The sequence below is a fragment of the Chenopodium album genome, chromosome 20 (genome assembly GCF_948465745.1).
Source record: "Chenopodium album chromosome 20, dcCheAlbu1.1, whole genome shotgun sequence".
NCBI classification, from domain to species: domain Eukaryota; kingdom Viridiplantae; phylum Streptophyta; class Magnoliopsida; order Caryophyllales; family Amaranthaceae; genus Chenopodium; species Chenopodium album.
Window position 1 is genome coordinate 11986112 of NC_137853.1, and position 19450 is coordinate 12005561.

General features: G+C 32.1%; 1 protein-coding gene across 1 annotated transcript; it reads left to right on the plus strand.

The window, feature by feature from the left end:
• Nucleotides 1-8365: 8365 nt before the first annotated feature.
• On the plus strand, nucleotides 8366-18789 carry LOC145598661 (uncharacterized). The gene is made up of 4 exons (XM_081655043.1): nucleotides 8366-8961; nucleotides 13617-13892; nucleotides 14425-14562; nucleotides 17071-18789. The coding sequence occupies exons 1-4, from the start codon at nucleotides 8641-8643 to the stop codon at nucleotides 18619-18621; spliced, it is 2286 nt and encodes a 761-aa protein (XP_081511169.1). The 5' UTR covers nucleotides 8366-8640; the 3' UTR covers nucleotides 18622-18789.
• Nucleotides 18790-19450: the final 661 nt, after the last annotated feature.

Genomic DNA, 19450 nt, shown 5'->3' on the forward strand with positions numbered 1-19450 from the left:
CTATTCTGTTTAACTTGTAACTTTACTCTGTTTGAATTAGAAGTGTACCTCGTAATCTAGGCTTAGGGCTGACCTAATTTGCAAATCTGTCAAAAAGATACTCCCTCCGTCCCCTTTTGATAGTCCCTTATGGACAAATTTTAGTCCCAAAATGTTCACCCCATTTGCTTTTTTCAACAACCATTAATATCAATTTTTTACCAAAATTTCCTCCAATTTGCAACAATATTTGTGTAAATTTAAATTTTTCATGTCAATTTTGTTTTCCCACGTATTTTATTACTTTTTCTCTTTAATTTTTTGCATACTCAATGTCAATTTACTTTTTCAATTTAATTTTACCATTCTTATTTATGTTTATTAATTCCCGTGAAAAATGTCCATAACGGATTATCAAAAGGGAACGGGGAAGTAGGTAATTAAATTGTGTTTTTTACCAATTGACCATAGTAATTTACTAGTTTGAAGTTTGTGGCTGACCAGCCCTTAATAATTGAAACTTTAATGGGGAAGTTTTACTTGTACAGTTGTACTGTCAACCAAGCATTTGTTTACATTTCTTGGTACTACAATGTTTTGTGGACTTACGATATTTTTGAAGTTATGAACAACCAAACTACTATGAGATTATTATATAGCGTGAAAGTTACAAATGCAACCCTTTACTAGTGCGGTGAGTGATAAGGGTGTCATGTAGGATTTTTATAGATTAGATTATGTGACTAAGTGAGGTACGGATGTCTTCAAAAAAAAAAAAACTGAGGTACGGAGTAATACCATAATAGTAATGTTAAGGTAAAATTTTAAAAATACTAAAGAGTAAAAAAAAAAAAAACTAAATGCAACTCTTGGGCTTTACAGTGTCATATCATAAGTTCATAACCATTAAATATACTTTGTATTTCTATGTCAACCCCACCCCTCCCTTTCATTAGTGATTTTTGTTCAATTAACTATTATTGGCTCTTTATACAAATCTTAATTTGTATTGTTAAAGATGTTTTGAAATTTCACTTTCTTCCATCTTATCCGATACGATTCAATTCTCTTTGGAAGGTATTGAAAAATACTCCTTTAGTAACTACTCCTGATTGCATGGTTCAATCCTTACATTACATTCAAACTTCTTTTCAAAAAAAAAAAAAAAAAAAATTACATTCAAACTTAATACCTCTATTATTATTACATTCAAGGGAGGGTAAATTGACTAAGAACATGCATTTAAGGGAAATTTAATTTCTTTAATCCAGTTAATAATCTCTTATTTCATCTATTACAAAAGATATTAATAAAAAAAAAGGAAAAAAGATATTATTCTCTTTCTTATATTATTATCATATAAAGTCAACAATACTTCGCTTTAATTTGTAGGTTAAGATTGAATTATTTGTCTAATCGATTACTTTTTATGTAACAAAAAGAAGTAAATTCATGTAAAGTTAAAATAAATATATATAAATAACACATAAAAGGCAGAAATAATTTTGAGAATTTTGAGGGTATGTTTTACAACTTGTGTGTGGCTGGGCTGGGCAAGCTGGCCACACGATTTGACTAGTTGTAAAAGAACAAAGTACTCTCTATAATACTGACCAAGTAACCCCTAAAACAATGACCAAGTAACCTCTATAACATGATCAAGCAACTCATGTAAGACTGTAACTCTACGAAGTAACCCTTACAATACTGACTAAGTAACCCTAGTAATAATGACCAAGTAACCCCAGTAACACTAACGAAGTAACCCTTATTGACTGGTCACACCTTGTGGCCAACCACATATAAAAGTTTGTGTTTACTAGATTATTTATGATGTTCTCGTGCCAATTCTAATTTGAAGGTCAGCTTCAAGAGTTAGTAATCGATACAACCCGATATTAGAGCATATTCCTCTAATTGGTCACACATCTCCTTAAAAAATTACTTTATCCACATTACCTTTACTTAAAATTTAACACAATCTAAATGATCAATCTTACAAGATTAAATCTAAATTATCATCACTTGATAAACAAGCAGTTGAAAAGGGAAATCATAGTTTTAATATTGAGTTACAATAATCATTAGATTGATTACGCTAATTAAATTTATTTCAAAGGTGTTTATTGCTTCACTTAAGGAACTTTCAACCACAAGCAACTTTTAATAGCATTTCTTTTAATGTTTGATTATAATGGAACGTAACTAACAGCACCAACACCATCTAAATTAATAATCTTGAACTCTAAAGTTGTACTGTAATTTACACACTAAAAAAAATGTTTAAGTTCCACCTTAAACTACAAAGTACAAAAATAATATCTCAATTTTTAAAAGTTTTTTACAATTAAATTTTTTTTCTAATGAAACAATTATCGTCCAAATAGCAGAACGAACTTTTAAAGACAAAAGATGTAATAATTTTTAATCAATGTCAATAATATTTAAATAGTCGATCCAATACAAAATTACAAACCATACAGTGATAATTTTTGAATTAGAATTGGTTAAGCAATGCTTTCAATTTTATTAGCCGCCATCTACGTTTTAAAATTTGATTTCTATGAAGATAATGTAAAAATAAAATATACTACAACATATGCATTTTTTTAATATTGTTGTTACCAACTTTTTCATGCTTTTACATTTGCTGACCGTTTATTTTTTAAAAATTTAAAATGATTTGCCCCCTCCTGGAAGACAAGAAAGTGGAGAACAATTGATATGAATTCCACCTTTGTATGTTGGGCCAGTGTGGCGTAGTAAGGGCCCAGTTAAGAAACTAAGTAGTGCGGCCCATGCAATCATCTTTGTTGGCATATTTATTTGAGGGCAGATGTTAAAACTTGCATAAACATTACTTCCTCATTTTGTTTCTTAATTAATAGTTGTATCATGTTGTCAAAAAAAAAAAAAAAAAAAGTATCATTTTGATCTGACACAATTACTTTTATCATAGATAAATCGACTCAAAAGAAACTTTCGATTTGATATGAGAAATTCAAGACCCAAATCCGATTAGATGGAATGGATTCCAACACATTCCAAAATCCAAATTAATGATTCAATTAAACGACCCTTAAATAATTTCATTAATGATTATTTTGAACCCGAGTATTATCTAGTTTTGATAAAAAATCTTCACAATAACTTTAAATCATTACTTGTATTTCTTTTAATAATAATACGAAGTAATAAAATCACATACATAAGGTCAAATATTTTTTTGATGGAATGAAGTTGCTTGTAAAATACACCAACTCTTACTACTCTTATGACTTGGTTTACTATAAAAAGAAAAACAAAGGCTGCTGCATCTGTAAAAGTATATATGTATGTTTTTATAGTCGATTTTACTCTTTTTCTGCAAATAATCCATCTGTTTTCAGCTTTTGATGTATAAAAACTCTATTATAGTATAAAGTTTAATTCATTAAGGGTGATAGTTTCAAAAACTTTATAGTATATACGTATAATAAGGTAATAATGTAATATAGAATTATTAATTTCATGTGTTTCTCTACTTTTAATTGTAAGTACTTAAAAAAAAAAAAAAAAAAAAAAAAAAAAAAAATCCTTAATAAGTTAATAAGATAATGAAAGGATATTGTATCGTTATATCGTGGAAGCTAAATGAAATTGGTTAACAAGTTACAAAGCTAGTTTACCAAAACTTATGGACGTAAAAACAGTTGAACCAAATTATACTTACTAGCTCCACATAATATAGGAATCGTCATTGGCAAGTTATTATGTGAGTGTGACTTGTTAATTAGCAACACTAAATTAGGTCTATCAGTTTAAGACTTATGATTCTTAGCTCATGAATTTGATAATTGGAGTTGTTGAATCACTTAGGATTTGGTGATTTTTTTATAATTGGAGTTGTTGAATCACTTAGGATTTGATAATTAGGATTTGGTGATTTTGGTCACTAGATAAGTAGAGAAACAAGAAATGAAGATACAGCGATACGTACTCTCTTATTAGTCCCTTCGTTTCTGAATAAAGTGCATTTCTTTGATTTTGCATTATTCAAATACTGCATACTAATTTTGACTTGATTTTATATTGTTGTATACTTGTATGAAGGGAAGGACAAATGACATTATTGTGTAAAAATATGCTAGATTAATCACAATGTATATGTCGATAATATCCTATCAACTTTTATTAATTTTGCTCTCTATATATATATATATTAAAGCCATTACACCTATTGTCAAAAAAAAAAAAAAAAAAAAAAAAAAAAAAATTATAAAGCCATTATACACATAGTAGGTTCTATTCAACTTAAGAAAAAAAAATACAAAGTATATATATATTTACATTAATAAAAGTGTTTATAAGGTTATTTTCATCTCGCCTTATTTCTACTTATTTCAGATTACATAAAAAAAAAAAAAGTTTGGATCAAATAAAATAAAAAAGAATAAGTTCTGATATAACTTATCGTTTTATTATGCGGTTTTTTTAAAGCTAAATATCTTTAATTTTGTAATGAAACATATTACTCCCTCTGTTCATAATGTTAGTCCCATTTACGTATATCGATGTAAATCTTTTAATTTATTGCAAATATCTTTAATCTCACACTAGAAAAAAAATTATAAACATTAAATATTAATAAAGTACTCATCGAGACGAATAAAACTAGGTCTCATATGACTATATTTGTTATTATATATATAGAGAAATTTAGAAGATTCCCTCTAATTTTTAAGAGTTAAAAGATTCTAAATGGGATTACATTATAAAACGGAGGGAGTAATAAAATACACATTATTACAAATTTAACAAGTCTTCACTTGATATATTTTTTTTCTTTTAGATTAGCGCATATATTAAGTCAAAATTTAGTCAAATCAAACAATTAGATCGTATCAGAAAAAATAAGTACCAGATCAAATAAGCAAATATAAGGTTAATGAAACAAGCTCTAAATTTCCCTTTCAAAAAAAAAAAAAAAAAAAAAAAAAAAAAAAAAAAAAAAGCTCTAAATTTAATAAAACATGTTCAGTGAAAAAAATGTTTTACTCTGTTAATAAAATCAATTATTTGTAAAAATATTGTAATAAACTATTTGATCTTATAAAACACTAAATTAAATTTATAGCTGGCTGAGATAGTTTTTAAGATCAAGTTTAATGTTTTAGTGTATTATATAAGATCAAATAGTTTAATTAAGTTTACAAGGGCTACTTGATCAAATAGTTTATTATAAAAACACTATTTAGTTTAAGTTTATTATAAACAATTTAGTGTTTTATAAAACACTAAAATAGTTTGATCTTATAAAACACTATTTCTTAATAATAATTAGTGTTTTATTAAAATATTTGACCAAACTTAGGGCCTGTTCTCATACGTTGAAATTCAGTTCAGTTCAGTTCAGTTCAGCTCCTAATTTCCTTCTCTTATAAAATATTCATTTCAGTTCAGTTCAGTTTAGCTCAGTTCAGTTCAGCTCAGTTCAGTCAATGAGAACAGGCCCCTAAACTATTTGATCTTATACTTCCTCCGTTTTCTTTTAGATGCAAAACACCCTTTAGCGCGGTATTTAAAAAAGGCGGGGTTTACATGATATAATAAACTTTAAAATAAGATGAGTGGTTGTTAAGAGTGTAATTTAGTGGGCCATGTGCTTTAAATAAGGGAAATAGTATAGTTTTTCCTTAAACTAACTTTCCTTTTTATAGTGTGTTGCAAGTATAGTGACATTTTCTTTTTAGGAAAGTGTTGCAAGTAAAAGAAAACGGAGGAATTATAAAACTAAATAGTTTAAGTTTATTATACTCCCTCCGTCCCTAAATTACATTCCTCTTTGGAAATTTACACGGGAATTAAGGAGGGAAGAATAAGACAAATAATAATAATTAGATAATGCAATGGGAAGTACAAAGATAGATTAGTTATTACTCATGACAAGTCATCAATCCTTTGCAAAAAAAAGGACCAATCATATGCTCCTAATTAAAAAAAATTTAACCAATCATATTCATTGTAATTTGGCACAAGGATTATGAGTTAGATTAGGTAAGGATGAGTAAGAAAGCATTAAATATAAAACAGAAAAAGAGAGTCGATTTACTAAATTTTTTTTTACCAAAAATAGAAAGGACGAATGTAATTTTGGAATACCAAAAATAGAAAGGAGGAATGTAATTTTGGAATACCAAAAATAGAAAGGAGGAATGTAATTTAGGGACGGAGGGAGTAATAAACTATTCTAGTGTTTTTATAATATAAATACTATTTTCCCTCAAAAAAAAAAAAAAAAAAAAAACATTGATCAAATTGTTTATAATAAACTATTTGGTCTTATCTTATAAAATAGTGTTTTAGTGTTACATAAGATCAAATTTAATTGTAATAAACTGGCTGAGAAAGGGGGAGAAAGGTGGAAAATGGCTCATTAAACATCTCTCTTATTCAATGCAAGAATACGGCAAAATGTGGTTTCTTATAACATTATTATGTCAAACTTAAAGATGAGAAGTGATGCTAATAGGTCACAAGGGCTTTGATAAATATCTTTGACTACATAAAATCAAAAAATTTTGATGATATATTAATATGTGATTAAAAATCCTATCAAACATGATTTTACATTCCTAAATTATAAGTGTTTGAAGAGATCTACCAACATCGTAATGGATACATTTTCGTTGAAATCTATAGTGATTTTAAATAAATTTGGTTGATTACCAATTGGAAATTGAGGGTCCAAAAAATTGTATTTGCTTTAACTTAAAAATTAATGTGTCTACAATACATATGTTGAATATCAAAACCAATGTATTTATCTATTAATATAAACAATAGAACAAATTTAACAATATTAAACCTCTTTTTTCGTATATACTTCCTCTAGCACTATTTATTTTGCCCTATTACAGATATTTGGGTCAAACATGATTTTACAGGATTTTGTTGGATTTGTCTGATTACATATATTAGTAATACAAAAATTTTATAATTTATAAGCATATAAAAACATTATTTATATACACGTATTACTTTTTCTCCATCTGATTTTATTTGTAAAAGAACCAAGCTTGATCAATGTGAGAAAATGTAAACGAATACTCCGTATACATATTGTATTAAAAAAAAAAGTGAAGATAAAAAGATGAGTGAATGTTGATAAAAACTGTGTAATTATTGTAGAATAAGAGAGGTAAGAAACATTATTATGTAATTTAAAAAAATGCTAAAAATTATGAAACATTCCATATAAATTTGGTGATTATTCCATTATTTTTACAATAAAATTTCTCGCCAAAAAAAAAATTAATTAATTAATTGGAAGAAAAAAGAGAAATAAAAAAGTCCCAAAACTTAATAAAACTAACTTAAGGGGCGTTGGGTTCAAGCATCTAAGGTATGAGGTATGGGTTTAGAATGAGTGAAACCCATACCTATTGTTTGTTTTCATAAAATTCAATTTTGAAACCCATACCTCAAACCCCCAAGGTATGGGGTTTTGAAACCCAAGGGGGGAGGTGGGTATGAGCCATACCCATACCTTTAGCTTTAAATTAGAAGAAAAACATACTCCGTATCTAGGGATGTCAATGAGGCGGGTCAAGTAGGAGACCCGCCCCAGTGGGGCGGGGATGTGTCTCGGTTTGGCGGGTGGTGGGGCGGGGATGGGGATAAAAATCATACCCGCCATGGGTGATGGGGCGGGGGTGGATTTTAAGTTGTACCCGCCCCATCCCCGCCCCGCCCCACCCGCCCCATCCCCACCTCATACCCACATCTATATATTTTTTAAAGCAAAATTACATACTTTTATACTATTTATAAAATAATTATGTGAAATACAATATTAATTATAATACTTTGTACGACACTTATATTATAACACAAAAATGTGTTTAGAATGTTTTATTTTATAATTCGTATTAATTATGTAGGATTGTGTATTTGAGATACGGAGATTCGATGGATCTTGGGTGGGGGTTAGGCGGGTCTTTGGTGGGGATTAGGTGGGGATGGATATCCAAGTGGGGGGTGGGGCGGGGATGGTTTTGGAGTTGTACCCGATGGGGCGGGGATGAGGATGAAAATTAGACCCGCCGCGGGGATGGGGATGAAAATATTAGGTAGGGATGGGGATGGGAAGACCAACATCCGCCCCGCCCCGCCCCACTGACATCCCTATCCGTATCATTCCCAACTCAAAACCAAACAAATGGAATCAAGTATCAAGTTTCAAACCCAAACCATCCTGGTTTCATTCCTCATTCCAAACCCATACCATTATTTGAACCAAACGCAACCTTATTCAATTGACCATAGTTTTTTTTTTCTCTGTGAAAAAGAATTTATTTATTTATTTATTATTATTATTATTATTATTATTATTATATTTTTTTTTGACAAGGTGAAGAAGAATTAATCATAGTTAATAAAATAAAAAATAGTTGTAGTAAAATCTGAAAGACAGCAATCAGGCAATAAATTCCCCTGTCTCTCGCATTCTCATTCTCCAAACTCCAACTTCTCCTCTCTCTCTTCTCCTTCCTCTGCACACCCCTCAACACACTCTCACACAACACCCTCACCTCAACCCAAAATCAACTCCACAAATCTCAACTCCATTCCCTCTTTCTCTCTCTCTCTCCTCCCCTTCGCCATTTTCCGGCGACAACCATGACGGTTTTCTCTCACACCTCCGCCGCCATCGCCGGGAAACAGATTTTTCCGGTCAACTACGAAGCCGAGGTTTCTCAACGTCTCCTCGATTCTCTCTCCTCCGGCGATCTCAAAGCCGCTTCCGACTTCTCTTCCGACTCTTTTCTCGACGTTAATTTCGTCGGCGCCGTCTCTCTTAAGCTTCGCCGTCCTGAGGTTGTTCTCCGTGATCACCTTCCAAACGACGTCGTTCTTCACTATGAGGAGTTCAAAACTGACGTCACTCCTCTTTTTCTCGCTGCTCATGTCGGCAATTTTAATCTTCTTCGCCAACTCCTGGTAATTGTTTATCAATTTATTCATTGATTGATTTTATTTTGATTGAAGTTTGATTAAATTGATTTTCATTTGTTGTTTTTGATTTTGCTTTTTAGTCAAAATCTGCTCTATTTTTGGTAATAGTAGATTTTTGGTGATTTTTTCTATCTTATGAGTTTTTTCAATATTTGCTGTCAAAATTTGAATTTCTACATGTCTTCAAATGTACAGTGGTCCTCCATCTGGAATTGTAGAATTTTACGGAAAAAGTGCTCGAAATTGATTTCTAGTTTGAATTTTAAATTTCCCATGCATTTATTTTTTGCACGTTCATCACTCGGCTTCGTGTTATCGATTCTGGTGTTTTAAATTATATTTCCTCCGTTCCAAATTAATTACTGCTACTACGAGTATCATTTTTTTTAATATGAATAAAAACGTGATTATAAATTCCAAACCAGAAAAATGTCTAATGTGCTAATCAATAATCACTACTCACTGTTTCGTGTTTTCGAGTTGTTTGAGTTGTTATATTTCCTCAGTTATGAAATAAATTGTGGTAGTGAGAGTATAATCTTTTGAATAAAATTGTCGTAGTCGGAGTATAATTTATACTACATATTTAAACAAAAACGTGACAATTAATCCCAAACATATTATTCATCCAATTAACGGTAATTAATTGAATGTTAATTTGCGTTAAATAATGGAGTATACAAAAATTGACTTGGATTATAAGCGCAGAGAATATGTGATCGATACTAGTAGTAACTGATTTCGCGGGTACATGTCTTAAAAATTGAAGGCTGTTTCATTCTTTAATTTGACTTTGAATTGAAATGAATTACTTTCACGTATTTTTGAGTACAAGGCTCGTTTACCTTTTTCTATTTTAATGGTCCCACTAAAGTTAAAAATTTGAAAGGAGTATCTCCAATTTAATTTGCGCAAATTTTGGATGATCTTCTTCCTTCAAATGAAAGATTTACATTTTTAATTTTTTGATGGTTGATTTGCTTTTTTATTAATACTTTTGTTATATATTACAATCTATATTTAAAAATCAAAATAAAAAGATTATGTTTCATTTGTACTAATTTAAGGTATATATCAAGAAATTGTTTAGATGTCTACGTTACCCATACTAGATAGTAGACGGTCTTCACAAGATGACAACTATCTTTAGGAGAGAAAATATTGTGAGAAAATAATGTTTTCCTCTTGAGTACGATGTCAATTTAATTTATTTTCATTCTCATTATAGCGAGTGAAAATAATTATAATAATGTGATTGAGTATCAAACCAATTTTACACTCTAATAATGCGATGGATTGGATATAAAGGGCGTGTTCGGCAAAATATAGCTGTAGAGGTAGCTGTTAGCTGTGCTGGTGGCTGTTAGCTGTATATGAAGCTGTTAGCTGTCAACTAGCTGTTAGCTGTGAAAATAAATAATTTAGTATGAGTGTTTGGTAAACTAGCTGTGAACTGTAAAATTCTAAAAAAAATAGAAGAAAATTCAACAGCTACCTAGCTTTTCACAAAAGTTAATAATGTTAACTTTTCACAAAAGCTACTTCAACCACTAAACTCTACCCCCACCACTACATTCCCAAACACTCATAATTTTTTCTATGTAGTGGTTTGAATAAGTCAAACCACTAAAAGCTACCTAAAAGCTACCCAAAAGCTAGTGCCGAACACGCCCAAAATCAATTTTGAACTCTAATTATTAGCTTAATTGTTTAGTAAGCTGGTCCTTTTGACATGGTATCAATAACTGAGAAAATGATGAGCTACATATAATAAGTTAGGGACTTAGGGGTAAATAATACAAGTTAATCTTTAAGATACACAAAAGTTGTTTATCACTTGGCATTTTTGTAAATAAACCAACAACTTTTTTAATAAAAGCGGGTCCCATAGTGATGATATCTGGATAAAGTTGTTGATTTATTTACCAAAATACTATGTGATAAACAAATTTTGTTAATTGGAGCTTCCTCGTAAGTTAGAAAGTAAAATTTTAAGTTAAACCAAATATTAATTTCACCGATTGACATGTAACTTTACTGTTCATAATTAAATTAATGTGAAATACATTTTTAATTGATTTACTTCATACTATCATTTATTTATAGGCTATCATAAATCGGTACTTGTAGCAAAAATAAATATGTAATGTATACAAAATTCATTTTTCTTCAAAAAAGAAGTACAAAGTTCATTAAATTATCTCGAGCTCAACATCTCTTGTTTCTCCCTCCTAGTTTCAGCTTTTTAATATTTTAGAAATTATTACTTTGTATTTCACTTGAAAGAGCAATTGAAAATTATTCTCAGTACAATAATCAATTGCATTCTGAATTAACCTGAGTTATATGGAAGTCGCTGGTTGGTTGGATAGCAGCCTTACACAAAGCTAAATTGCTTCTTTTTGTGCATTATTAGTACTTCTTCATTTAAAACTATTAGTACCACAGATAAGTTATTTTATGTTGGCAATCAAAAAATTTGTCTCTTTTGTTCACAAACGTTTTTCATGCCTTGAACAAAAAATAAATGGAAAAACTTAATCATTTTATGTGCCATGTATCGGTTTAATATAAAAGTAATGAGTGTAATCCAATTCAGTTACGAAGTATGTTACTCCATAGATAAGTAAGTAGAAAATCTGATTCTCCTTTCTTTTTTTTTTTAATTTTTTTTTACAGTGTAATCCAATTTAGTTATGAAGTATGTTAGCTAAGTAGGTAGAAAACCTGATTACCTGATTACCCGTTAAGTAGCTCGAAAAAGCAATTGACGGTGTTTCGAGGCAAAGCCAAAACAAAAGAATAAGGACTTAAAACTCCTTGGGCACCACAATCTGGCATTTATAATAAACCTGAAGCATAATAAATGCTTTAATTAGTTTTGTACTTGAAATTATCATCAAAGTGGGAGGTATTAAAAATAAAAATGAACTTCTCTTTCATTATCTGAAAGCTTGCTAGTCAAGACGGGTGTGAAGTCCCTACCAAACTTGCTAGGATTGAATGTTCTTATTGCTATCATTTAAGCGTGTTACTTAAATGCTATTATATGTTTCTGCTGTTCATCTGAATAGTAATTGTATATTCGATACTACACTATACCTTTTTTTTTTTGAAAGAATACTACACTACACCTAACTATACTTCAAATTGAATTTTAAAACATAGTACGACTTTTTATACAATAAAGTATTAAAGTGCATTCGTGCTTAGATTAATTGAAAATCTAGCCATTTTGTTACACATGTTGTCTGATTAGCTACCTTTGCTTAATTTTAGTACTTGGGAATTGATCTATATTCTGTTTGTTTAAAGATAATTAAACTCACTTAACTTTATAATTTGAATATTCTCAATAAACTAAAAACATTATCTTTGATTATTTATTTAAGCTCCGTAAATTGTTACAGAGTATTACTAAATATTAGGGCAAGATTATCTGCTTATGTATGTGTCAAGTTTGGGTGTAGGTGAGCAAACATTTGAAAAAAAAGGCATACTATTGTTAGTATTCAAACTCATTGCAAGGACCTAGGACCACACGAAGCATTGTTTAATTTTTCTTTTTCCTTAGCCCAAAGTCAATGCTCCTTTTTTTGAATTTTCCCTTTGTACAAAACGGTGCGTTTTGGCTTGAGAAGAGACAATTAGCCCAAGACTTCCAAAATTAGTGGCTTGGTAAGAGTTGAGTAAGTGCCATCCTATCAATCTAATGCAATAGACATTGTGCATTATTGATTTAATTATTTTTCTGAGTCAAATAAGTCGTTTGCTTAACTTAGAATAATTATAATGACCTTACATATCTCATAAGAAAATGCATATTATTAAAATGTATTAATATGAAATAAAAAATATCCTATACAAGTAATTATTGATGAGTATATTGTCACACATGAACAATATTTCCTGCAGGAAAACCCAACTTGTCCATGTCAACACATGAAACAAAAAATAAATTTAACCTTGAACTTGAGACAGGCAATTTGTCGGGGAGGGAGGGAGATTACAAATGTGGAAACAACATGGTGCAATTGTGTAGATTGCCAATAATTTGCATGGTTTAGTTTTGTTTTGCCATTGTTAGTAGAAACTTAGTAACATAGGATTCTTCTGGTAGATGCTATAATTAGCGGATCTGAATGTCTAGTTGACATACTTGACATAGTGCACATGAATATCCCCAAGACCCATATTTAATTGTTCCTCGTCCATGAATACAGACCGACGTTGTAATTTAACTTACAAATCTGTAGTAAATTCCTCTTTCATACAGTTATTTTACAAAATAATGTACTTTCATGCTCCCTTGTTTCTGTCTGTCATGGCATTTTCTGAGTTTTTCTTTGTCTCTTTATGTAAATCTTAGTTCTAAATCAGTAAGGCATTTTTTTTTCTTCGAAGTATTTGTTTTTTTGCTCAATCATACTAAAAGAGAATATACTCACGTCTGGAATTAGTAATAGTCACATTGTCCCAAGGATTTGTCATGATTTTATCGGAGACTCCTCATAACATTCAAGATTTAATAAAAATGATAATTTATTCCGGACATTCCAAATTAGTATATTCGACTTTTTTAATATTATTGCCGACATTAATAAAAGTTCTGAGATTCTAGCTGTTTTCATGGGTGACAGAATGCTGGAGCTGATGTAAACCAGAAACTATTCAGAGGTTTTGCGATTACTGCAGCAGTGAGAGAAGGGCATCTCGAGATTGTTAAGGTGCTGCTCAAGGCGGGGGCTTCTCAACCAGCATGTGAGCAGGCTCTCTTGGAGGCTAGCATTCATGGACGGGCAAGGTTCGTGGAACTGCTAATGGGATCTGACCTTATACGGCCCCATGTTGCCCTGCATGCTTTTGTCACAGCATGTGGCAGAGGATTCACTGATGTTGTTGATACAATGATTAAGGTCCGTAATAAATTAACGCTTCAACGTATCCCATACCATATTAACTTATTAAGCATACATAGTTTCTTGTCATCTACTTAATTCTTTCTTGGTATTATTATTGATAATCTGCATGCTTATACCACTTAACCCCTTAATTTATATATAGGTAATTGCCTTGCTGTAATTAAGAACACTAAAGGTTAAATTTTTATACAGAGTACAATATAATAATATAGAATTACATAAATTCGTTGACTTTTGAAGCAAATTATTAAGGTCAAATGTTAATTCCTTTTAGTCCAGAGTTGATTACATTGCACGCTAGTATTAGTCATTAGACACTGCTTAACATCTAAATGATGTTTATTACTGCTGCGTTATACGTGTCTGGCAATATTGAGGTGTTGATCCGATTGTTAACGTCTCAATTTAGTTACAACTTACGAGCAACACGTAGAAATGGCACAGTGGATCTACAAGTCCATTGAGTGATACATTTTTTGGAGTATTGGCTTACATGGACATTTTGTTGTATTGTTTTAACTGGCAGTGTGGTGTGGATACAAATGCAATGGACCGTGTACTTCTCCAATCATCCAAGCCATCTCTTCATGCCAATATTGATTGCAATGGGCTAGTCGCTGCTGTTGTGAGTAGGCAACCATCTGTTGTCCGTTTGCTGCTACAGGTGACTTTACTATTTTCACTGTCAATTTTTGTTACTGGTGATTGACTGTTTAACCATCTGATCCCTTCTCCTTAACTGAAAATAGATATGAAGATAATTCTTTATTTAAAGTAAAGATAATTCTTTATTTAAAGTAAATAAAAAAAATTTACTGCTACGTTATTATTTTATTGGATATTAGATGGGGGAAATGTTAGCCATTAAGTCTTACCTACACGGCTACACGTGAGTTATTTGGAAAATTAATCCTTTCACTAAATTTAGAAAGTCGAAAAGGGTAAATGATGCAAATAAGATTTAATTTCACATCTAAGGTATTACCGTACCCCATGATTTTTTAAAAGTAAGTTAGTTGTTAGTCGTTATGGGGTTTTTGTAAGCATGAAAACCAATTTATCCTGTTGGTGATTGAACATTACATTATTATGTTTTGATGGCCTGTCAACTGGATGAGCTACCCTTTTTCGGGTGCAGAAATGAGACACCTCCTTAACACCAAGTATGTTGTAGTACTAAAAGTAAAAATTGATAGACTTGTTTCCATCCGATTAATGAAAGACCTCATAACTACACTAGACACTGACATTAGTAAATTTAACAATCTTGATTAAGATATTTTGCGTCATGGTAGCTAATTTGTTGAATTCAACCAGATTTTTAACCAAATTAAAACGAAGTGAATCATCACTTAAATTGACTTGGACAAAATTAATTCGGAGACCCTTAAAATTTACTTGTAATTTATTACCAAGATATATTTTAATTTTTTTCAGAAGAATAATCCACCTTAACAAAAGTATTACTCCCTCCGTTCTTTTTTACTTGTTTCTTTTATCACGCTTGTCAACGCAAAACTTCAACCATCAATAACTTTAACTGTCAGTAAGGCAAAATTGTAAAAGTTATATATTATGAAAGTACTTATTGAGATGATTCTAACAAGATCTCACATGAATATATTTTTCTTTACATTTAATTCACAAAAGATGGTGAAAGAAGAGATAGTGAATAGTGTAAAAGCCAAAGCGGGTCAAGTAAAATAGAACGGAGGAAGTATGTACATTTTACCAAGGGTTGTTAAGAAACACAATAAGAAGGATTACTGATATAAATGGTTAGGCCTTAGCACATTTTTGAGATCAGGTTGTCTTTGGGTCAATCTGATATCAGGTATGGTTCTCATACGGGTGGATAAAGTGAATTCTGTTTCAAGTTCCAATCTAATCAGCTCGGATCAGTAATTGGTTCCCAACAGTCACGTTCTAAGCGGTTCGATTCTTGTGGGGTTGGGACGGTATTATTAATAGACATTGGTATTTATAGTTGATCTCTTAATATAAAAAGCACCTGGGAGGCTGGACCTAACAATCTAACATGTAAAGATACAGAGTACGGAGTAACACCTAACATGAAGTGTGATCCTTTTCAGCTCATATCTTGCGATAACCGTGCTTGCTTAGGAACCACTGAGTCACTGACATAGCAATATATGGAATAATTATTTGCAGTATGCTTGCATTACTGAATAGGTCAATTTTATCCTTGTACTATTTGTGACGCGTTAAGTTGTTGGGTGAATGGGTCATTAATGAAATTTGTTCAGAGCTTCAGAGTACCATCTTAATGACAGCTGGATATGTAAGCGTGCAACCATACAAGTACAATGCATCCGTTCAAGGTACTTGTACGGTTTGAGATTATATCTGGTTGCAGATAGCTTCTTAGCTCACTGCCTAGAATGCCTGTGGTCCACTAGTCAACTGGTACTGTGGTACACGAATAACACGATGAGGAAGAAGAGAAACCCTCAGCTACTGTCTTATTGAGAATAAATTTAGCATGACACAGTAAATTTAAAACTTGCAGTAAATAGTGTTATAGCTGTATTTGGAATTCTAACTTTAGAGTATATCGTATTTGATACAGTAAGAGAAAATTACTGACTTCCCTCAAAGTTACTAGAGTATATGTAAAGTTACTTGGAAAACTATACAAGTTTATCCCCTTAATATGCATGCGGGTAATGCACAACTGGGGTGTATATTAAGTGAGTATATCTTAATGAAACTGAAAAAAATAGTTCGTTGCACTAAATGAATAGAAAATCAATTTCTGAAATTATCGTTGCAAAATATTTACCTGTTTTTTGTGTATATCAATGAAAATGACAAGTTCTCAGTCAATCCATGAATAAAACAAAGCAAATTCTGGTGAATGTGGTGATTAGTATTTATACATGGTTAAATTTTCATTTATGTATCATAAAAATGTTTCTTAAATTTACTCAAATAGTAGTTGAGTTGAGACGGCCGAGTCTCTTTTATTTTATTTTTTTGTACATAATAATATCATGGCAATTGTTAACAGGTAGCTAAGATGTTATCTTGATTGTACTGTATAAATTCATATCTCCCCAAAAGAAAAGATTAATTTTAGCATATTTCCCCAATTTTTCTACCACTTGTGGGCTTTCTAGAGTTTTAATCACCATCTTATTTTGATAAACAGGCTGATGTAAGAACAGACATGGAAGTGAAGCTTGGAGCTTGGTCGTGGGACTCAGATTCGGGTGAAGAGTTTCGAGTGGGTGCAGGATTAGCAGAGCCATATCCCCTCACTTGGTGCGCAGTCGAGTACTTTGAGATCAGTGGCGCAATCCTCAGGATGCTCCTCAAAAAGTACTCTCCAAATACCCCTCATCTTGGAAGAACTCTTCTTCACCATGCCATCCTCTGTGCTAACAGTGTAGCCGTCAATGTGCTGATCGATTGTGGAGCTGATATCGAGTGTCCAGTTACAACATCCAAAACTTTGTTCCGTCCCTTACACATGGCTGTTCGACTTGGATTACCAACAATCATTCGAGCTCTTCTTGAAGCTGGCTGTGAAATAAACTCAAGGACTAACTCTGGTGACACGGCTCTTATGATATCCGCTAAGTATAAGCAAGAAGAGTGCCTCAGGGTACTGGCAGCAGCTGGTGCTGATTTTGGGCTGATCAACGATGTTGGCTTTTCTGTTGCTTCAATTGCTTCCACAAATAAATGGTCTTTGGGTTTTCAAGAAACAATTTTGCAAGTCATCAAGGCAGGAAAAGTTCCTCAAAGCAGCAATTTCTCAACTTTTTCACCTTTGCTATTTGCTGCTCAAGTTGGGGATACAGAGGCTCTGAAAATATTATTGGCGCAGCCAGAGATAGATATTAATCAACCTGACGACAATGGCTTCACAGCGGTCTTGCTTACAGCTTTAAAAGGTCATGTAGAATCCTTTCGCTTGCTTGTATATGCCAAGGCTGATGTAAAACGATCCACTAAATCAGGTGATACTGTGATAACATTATCAGAGCTCAGCTGTACAAGAGACTTGTTTGAGAAGGTGTTACTTGATTATGCACTTGAAATGGACAACCGCAATGCTGTAGGGTTCCATGCTCTACACTGTGCTGCACGTCAAGGAGACCTAGGAGCTGTCCAATTGTTGACTAGCAAGGGTTACGATGTGAATGCTCCTGATGGAGATGGCTACACACCTCTAATGCTAGCAGCCAGAGAAGGCCATGCCCAAATATGTAAACTCTTGATTATGAAAGGAGCTTCTTGTGATTTTAAGAACTCCAGAGGCGAAACGCCACTTTCTTTCGCAAGGAAGAATGGTAGGAAAGACAATGAAGCAGAAGGTATTATACTAGATGAGCTCGCTAGAAAGCTGGTAAGGAGGGGAGCTTGTGTGCAGAAACACACTAAAAGAGGGAAAGGATCTCCCCATGCTAAAATGATCAAAATGGTTGTAGCCACAGGAGTTCTGACGTGGGGAACATCCAGCAGGAGGAATGTGATCTGTAAAGAGGTCGAAGTTGGACCCAGTGCACGTTTCTGCAAGAACAGGAGAAGCAAGGGTGATGCAGATGAAGCTGGGGTATTTCATGTAGTAACAACCAAGAACAAGGAAGTGCATTTTGTGTGCGAAGGTGGTTGCGATGCTGCTAAACTGTGGGTAAGAGGGATCAAGCTCCTGACAAAAGAAGCTGTTTTAAGCTCTAAGCTGAATGGTAATTGAATGATGAGGTACTTCATTTAGGTATATTGGTGTTCTATAGTAGTGGTGTAATACTTCACCTCGAAGTATTCTTTCTTTGTAAATATTTTCAAACAGTTAAAGAGAGTCAAAAGGAAATATTTTCGAAATTGTGTCAAAACTGGCACAGCAGTTCTGTGGGAAAGGCAAACTTATACTACTGTTAAAAATGTCATCTAACCTTACTACTCATAATATACCTTTCGACAGTAATAGGCCATATACGAAGTATTAATATATCATCTCAACTGGAATATACATTAGCTTACCCAAAAGTTAAAGAGTATTGAACATAAGCAACACTTTTCGACAGAAATATAATCCTTATCCGATGCTAAAATGCTCATATAGACACTTCAATTATCTTAGAAACACGATTGTAGAAGATAATGTGAACATAAAACATAGGAAAAGACGTGTGATATGTGCTCATAATTAGGCTCTAGATAAGCATATGAACAAGAATTAACAGTTAATTCGGCCTAAAATGTGAGTAAACTCATGCTAAAAGTCTTCAATAACAGGAAAATCTTCCCTTTATAATGTGTGTTCCTGCACCCAAGTCTAAATTTTTCAGCCTTGATGTGTCAAATTCTGGTATATGTACCCACACCCAACAGGCCAACACTCATACCTGTGTCAACAAAGGTGACTAGAAGAGCAACCTCTACTAAAATCGAATTTACTAGACTAAAAGTTAATCAACTGACGAGTCAAAGCCTACCAAGATTGAAGCAGTCTAAGATCATAAATCTCATCATACAAATTAGAACATGTGAAGTATTTATTCCAAAAACGGCTTTATCAATAT

Excerpts from the sequence above, each read along its gene's own strand:
- LOC145598661 (XM_081655043.1), top strand. The coding sequence starts at position 8,641 with ATGACGGTTTTCTCTCACACCTCCGCCGCCATCGCCGGGAAACAGATT. Across the intron at positions 13,893-14,424 it reads TTGTTGATACAATGATTAAG|TGTGGTGTGGATACAAATGC; the intron begins GTCCGTAATAAA and ends TTTAACTGGCAG. Across the intron at positions 14,563-17,070 it reads TTGTCCGTTTGCTGCTACAG|GCTGATGTAAGAACAGACAT; the intron begins GTGACTTTACTA and ends TTTGATAAACAG.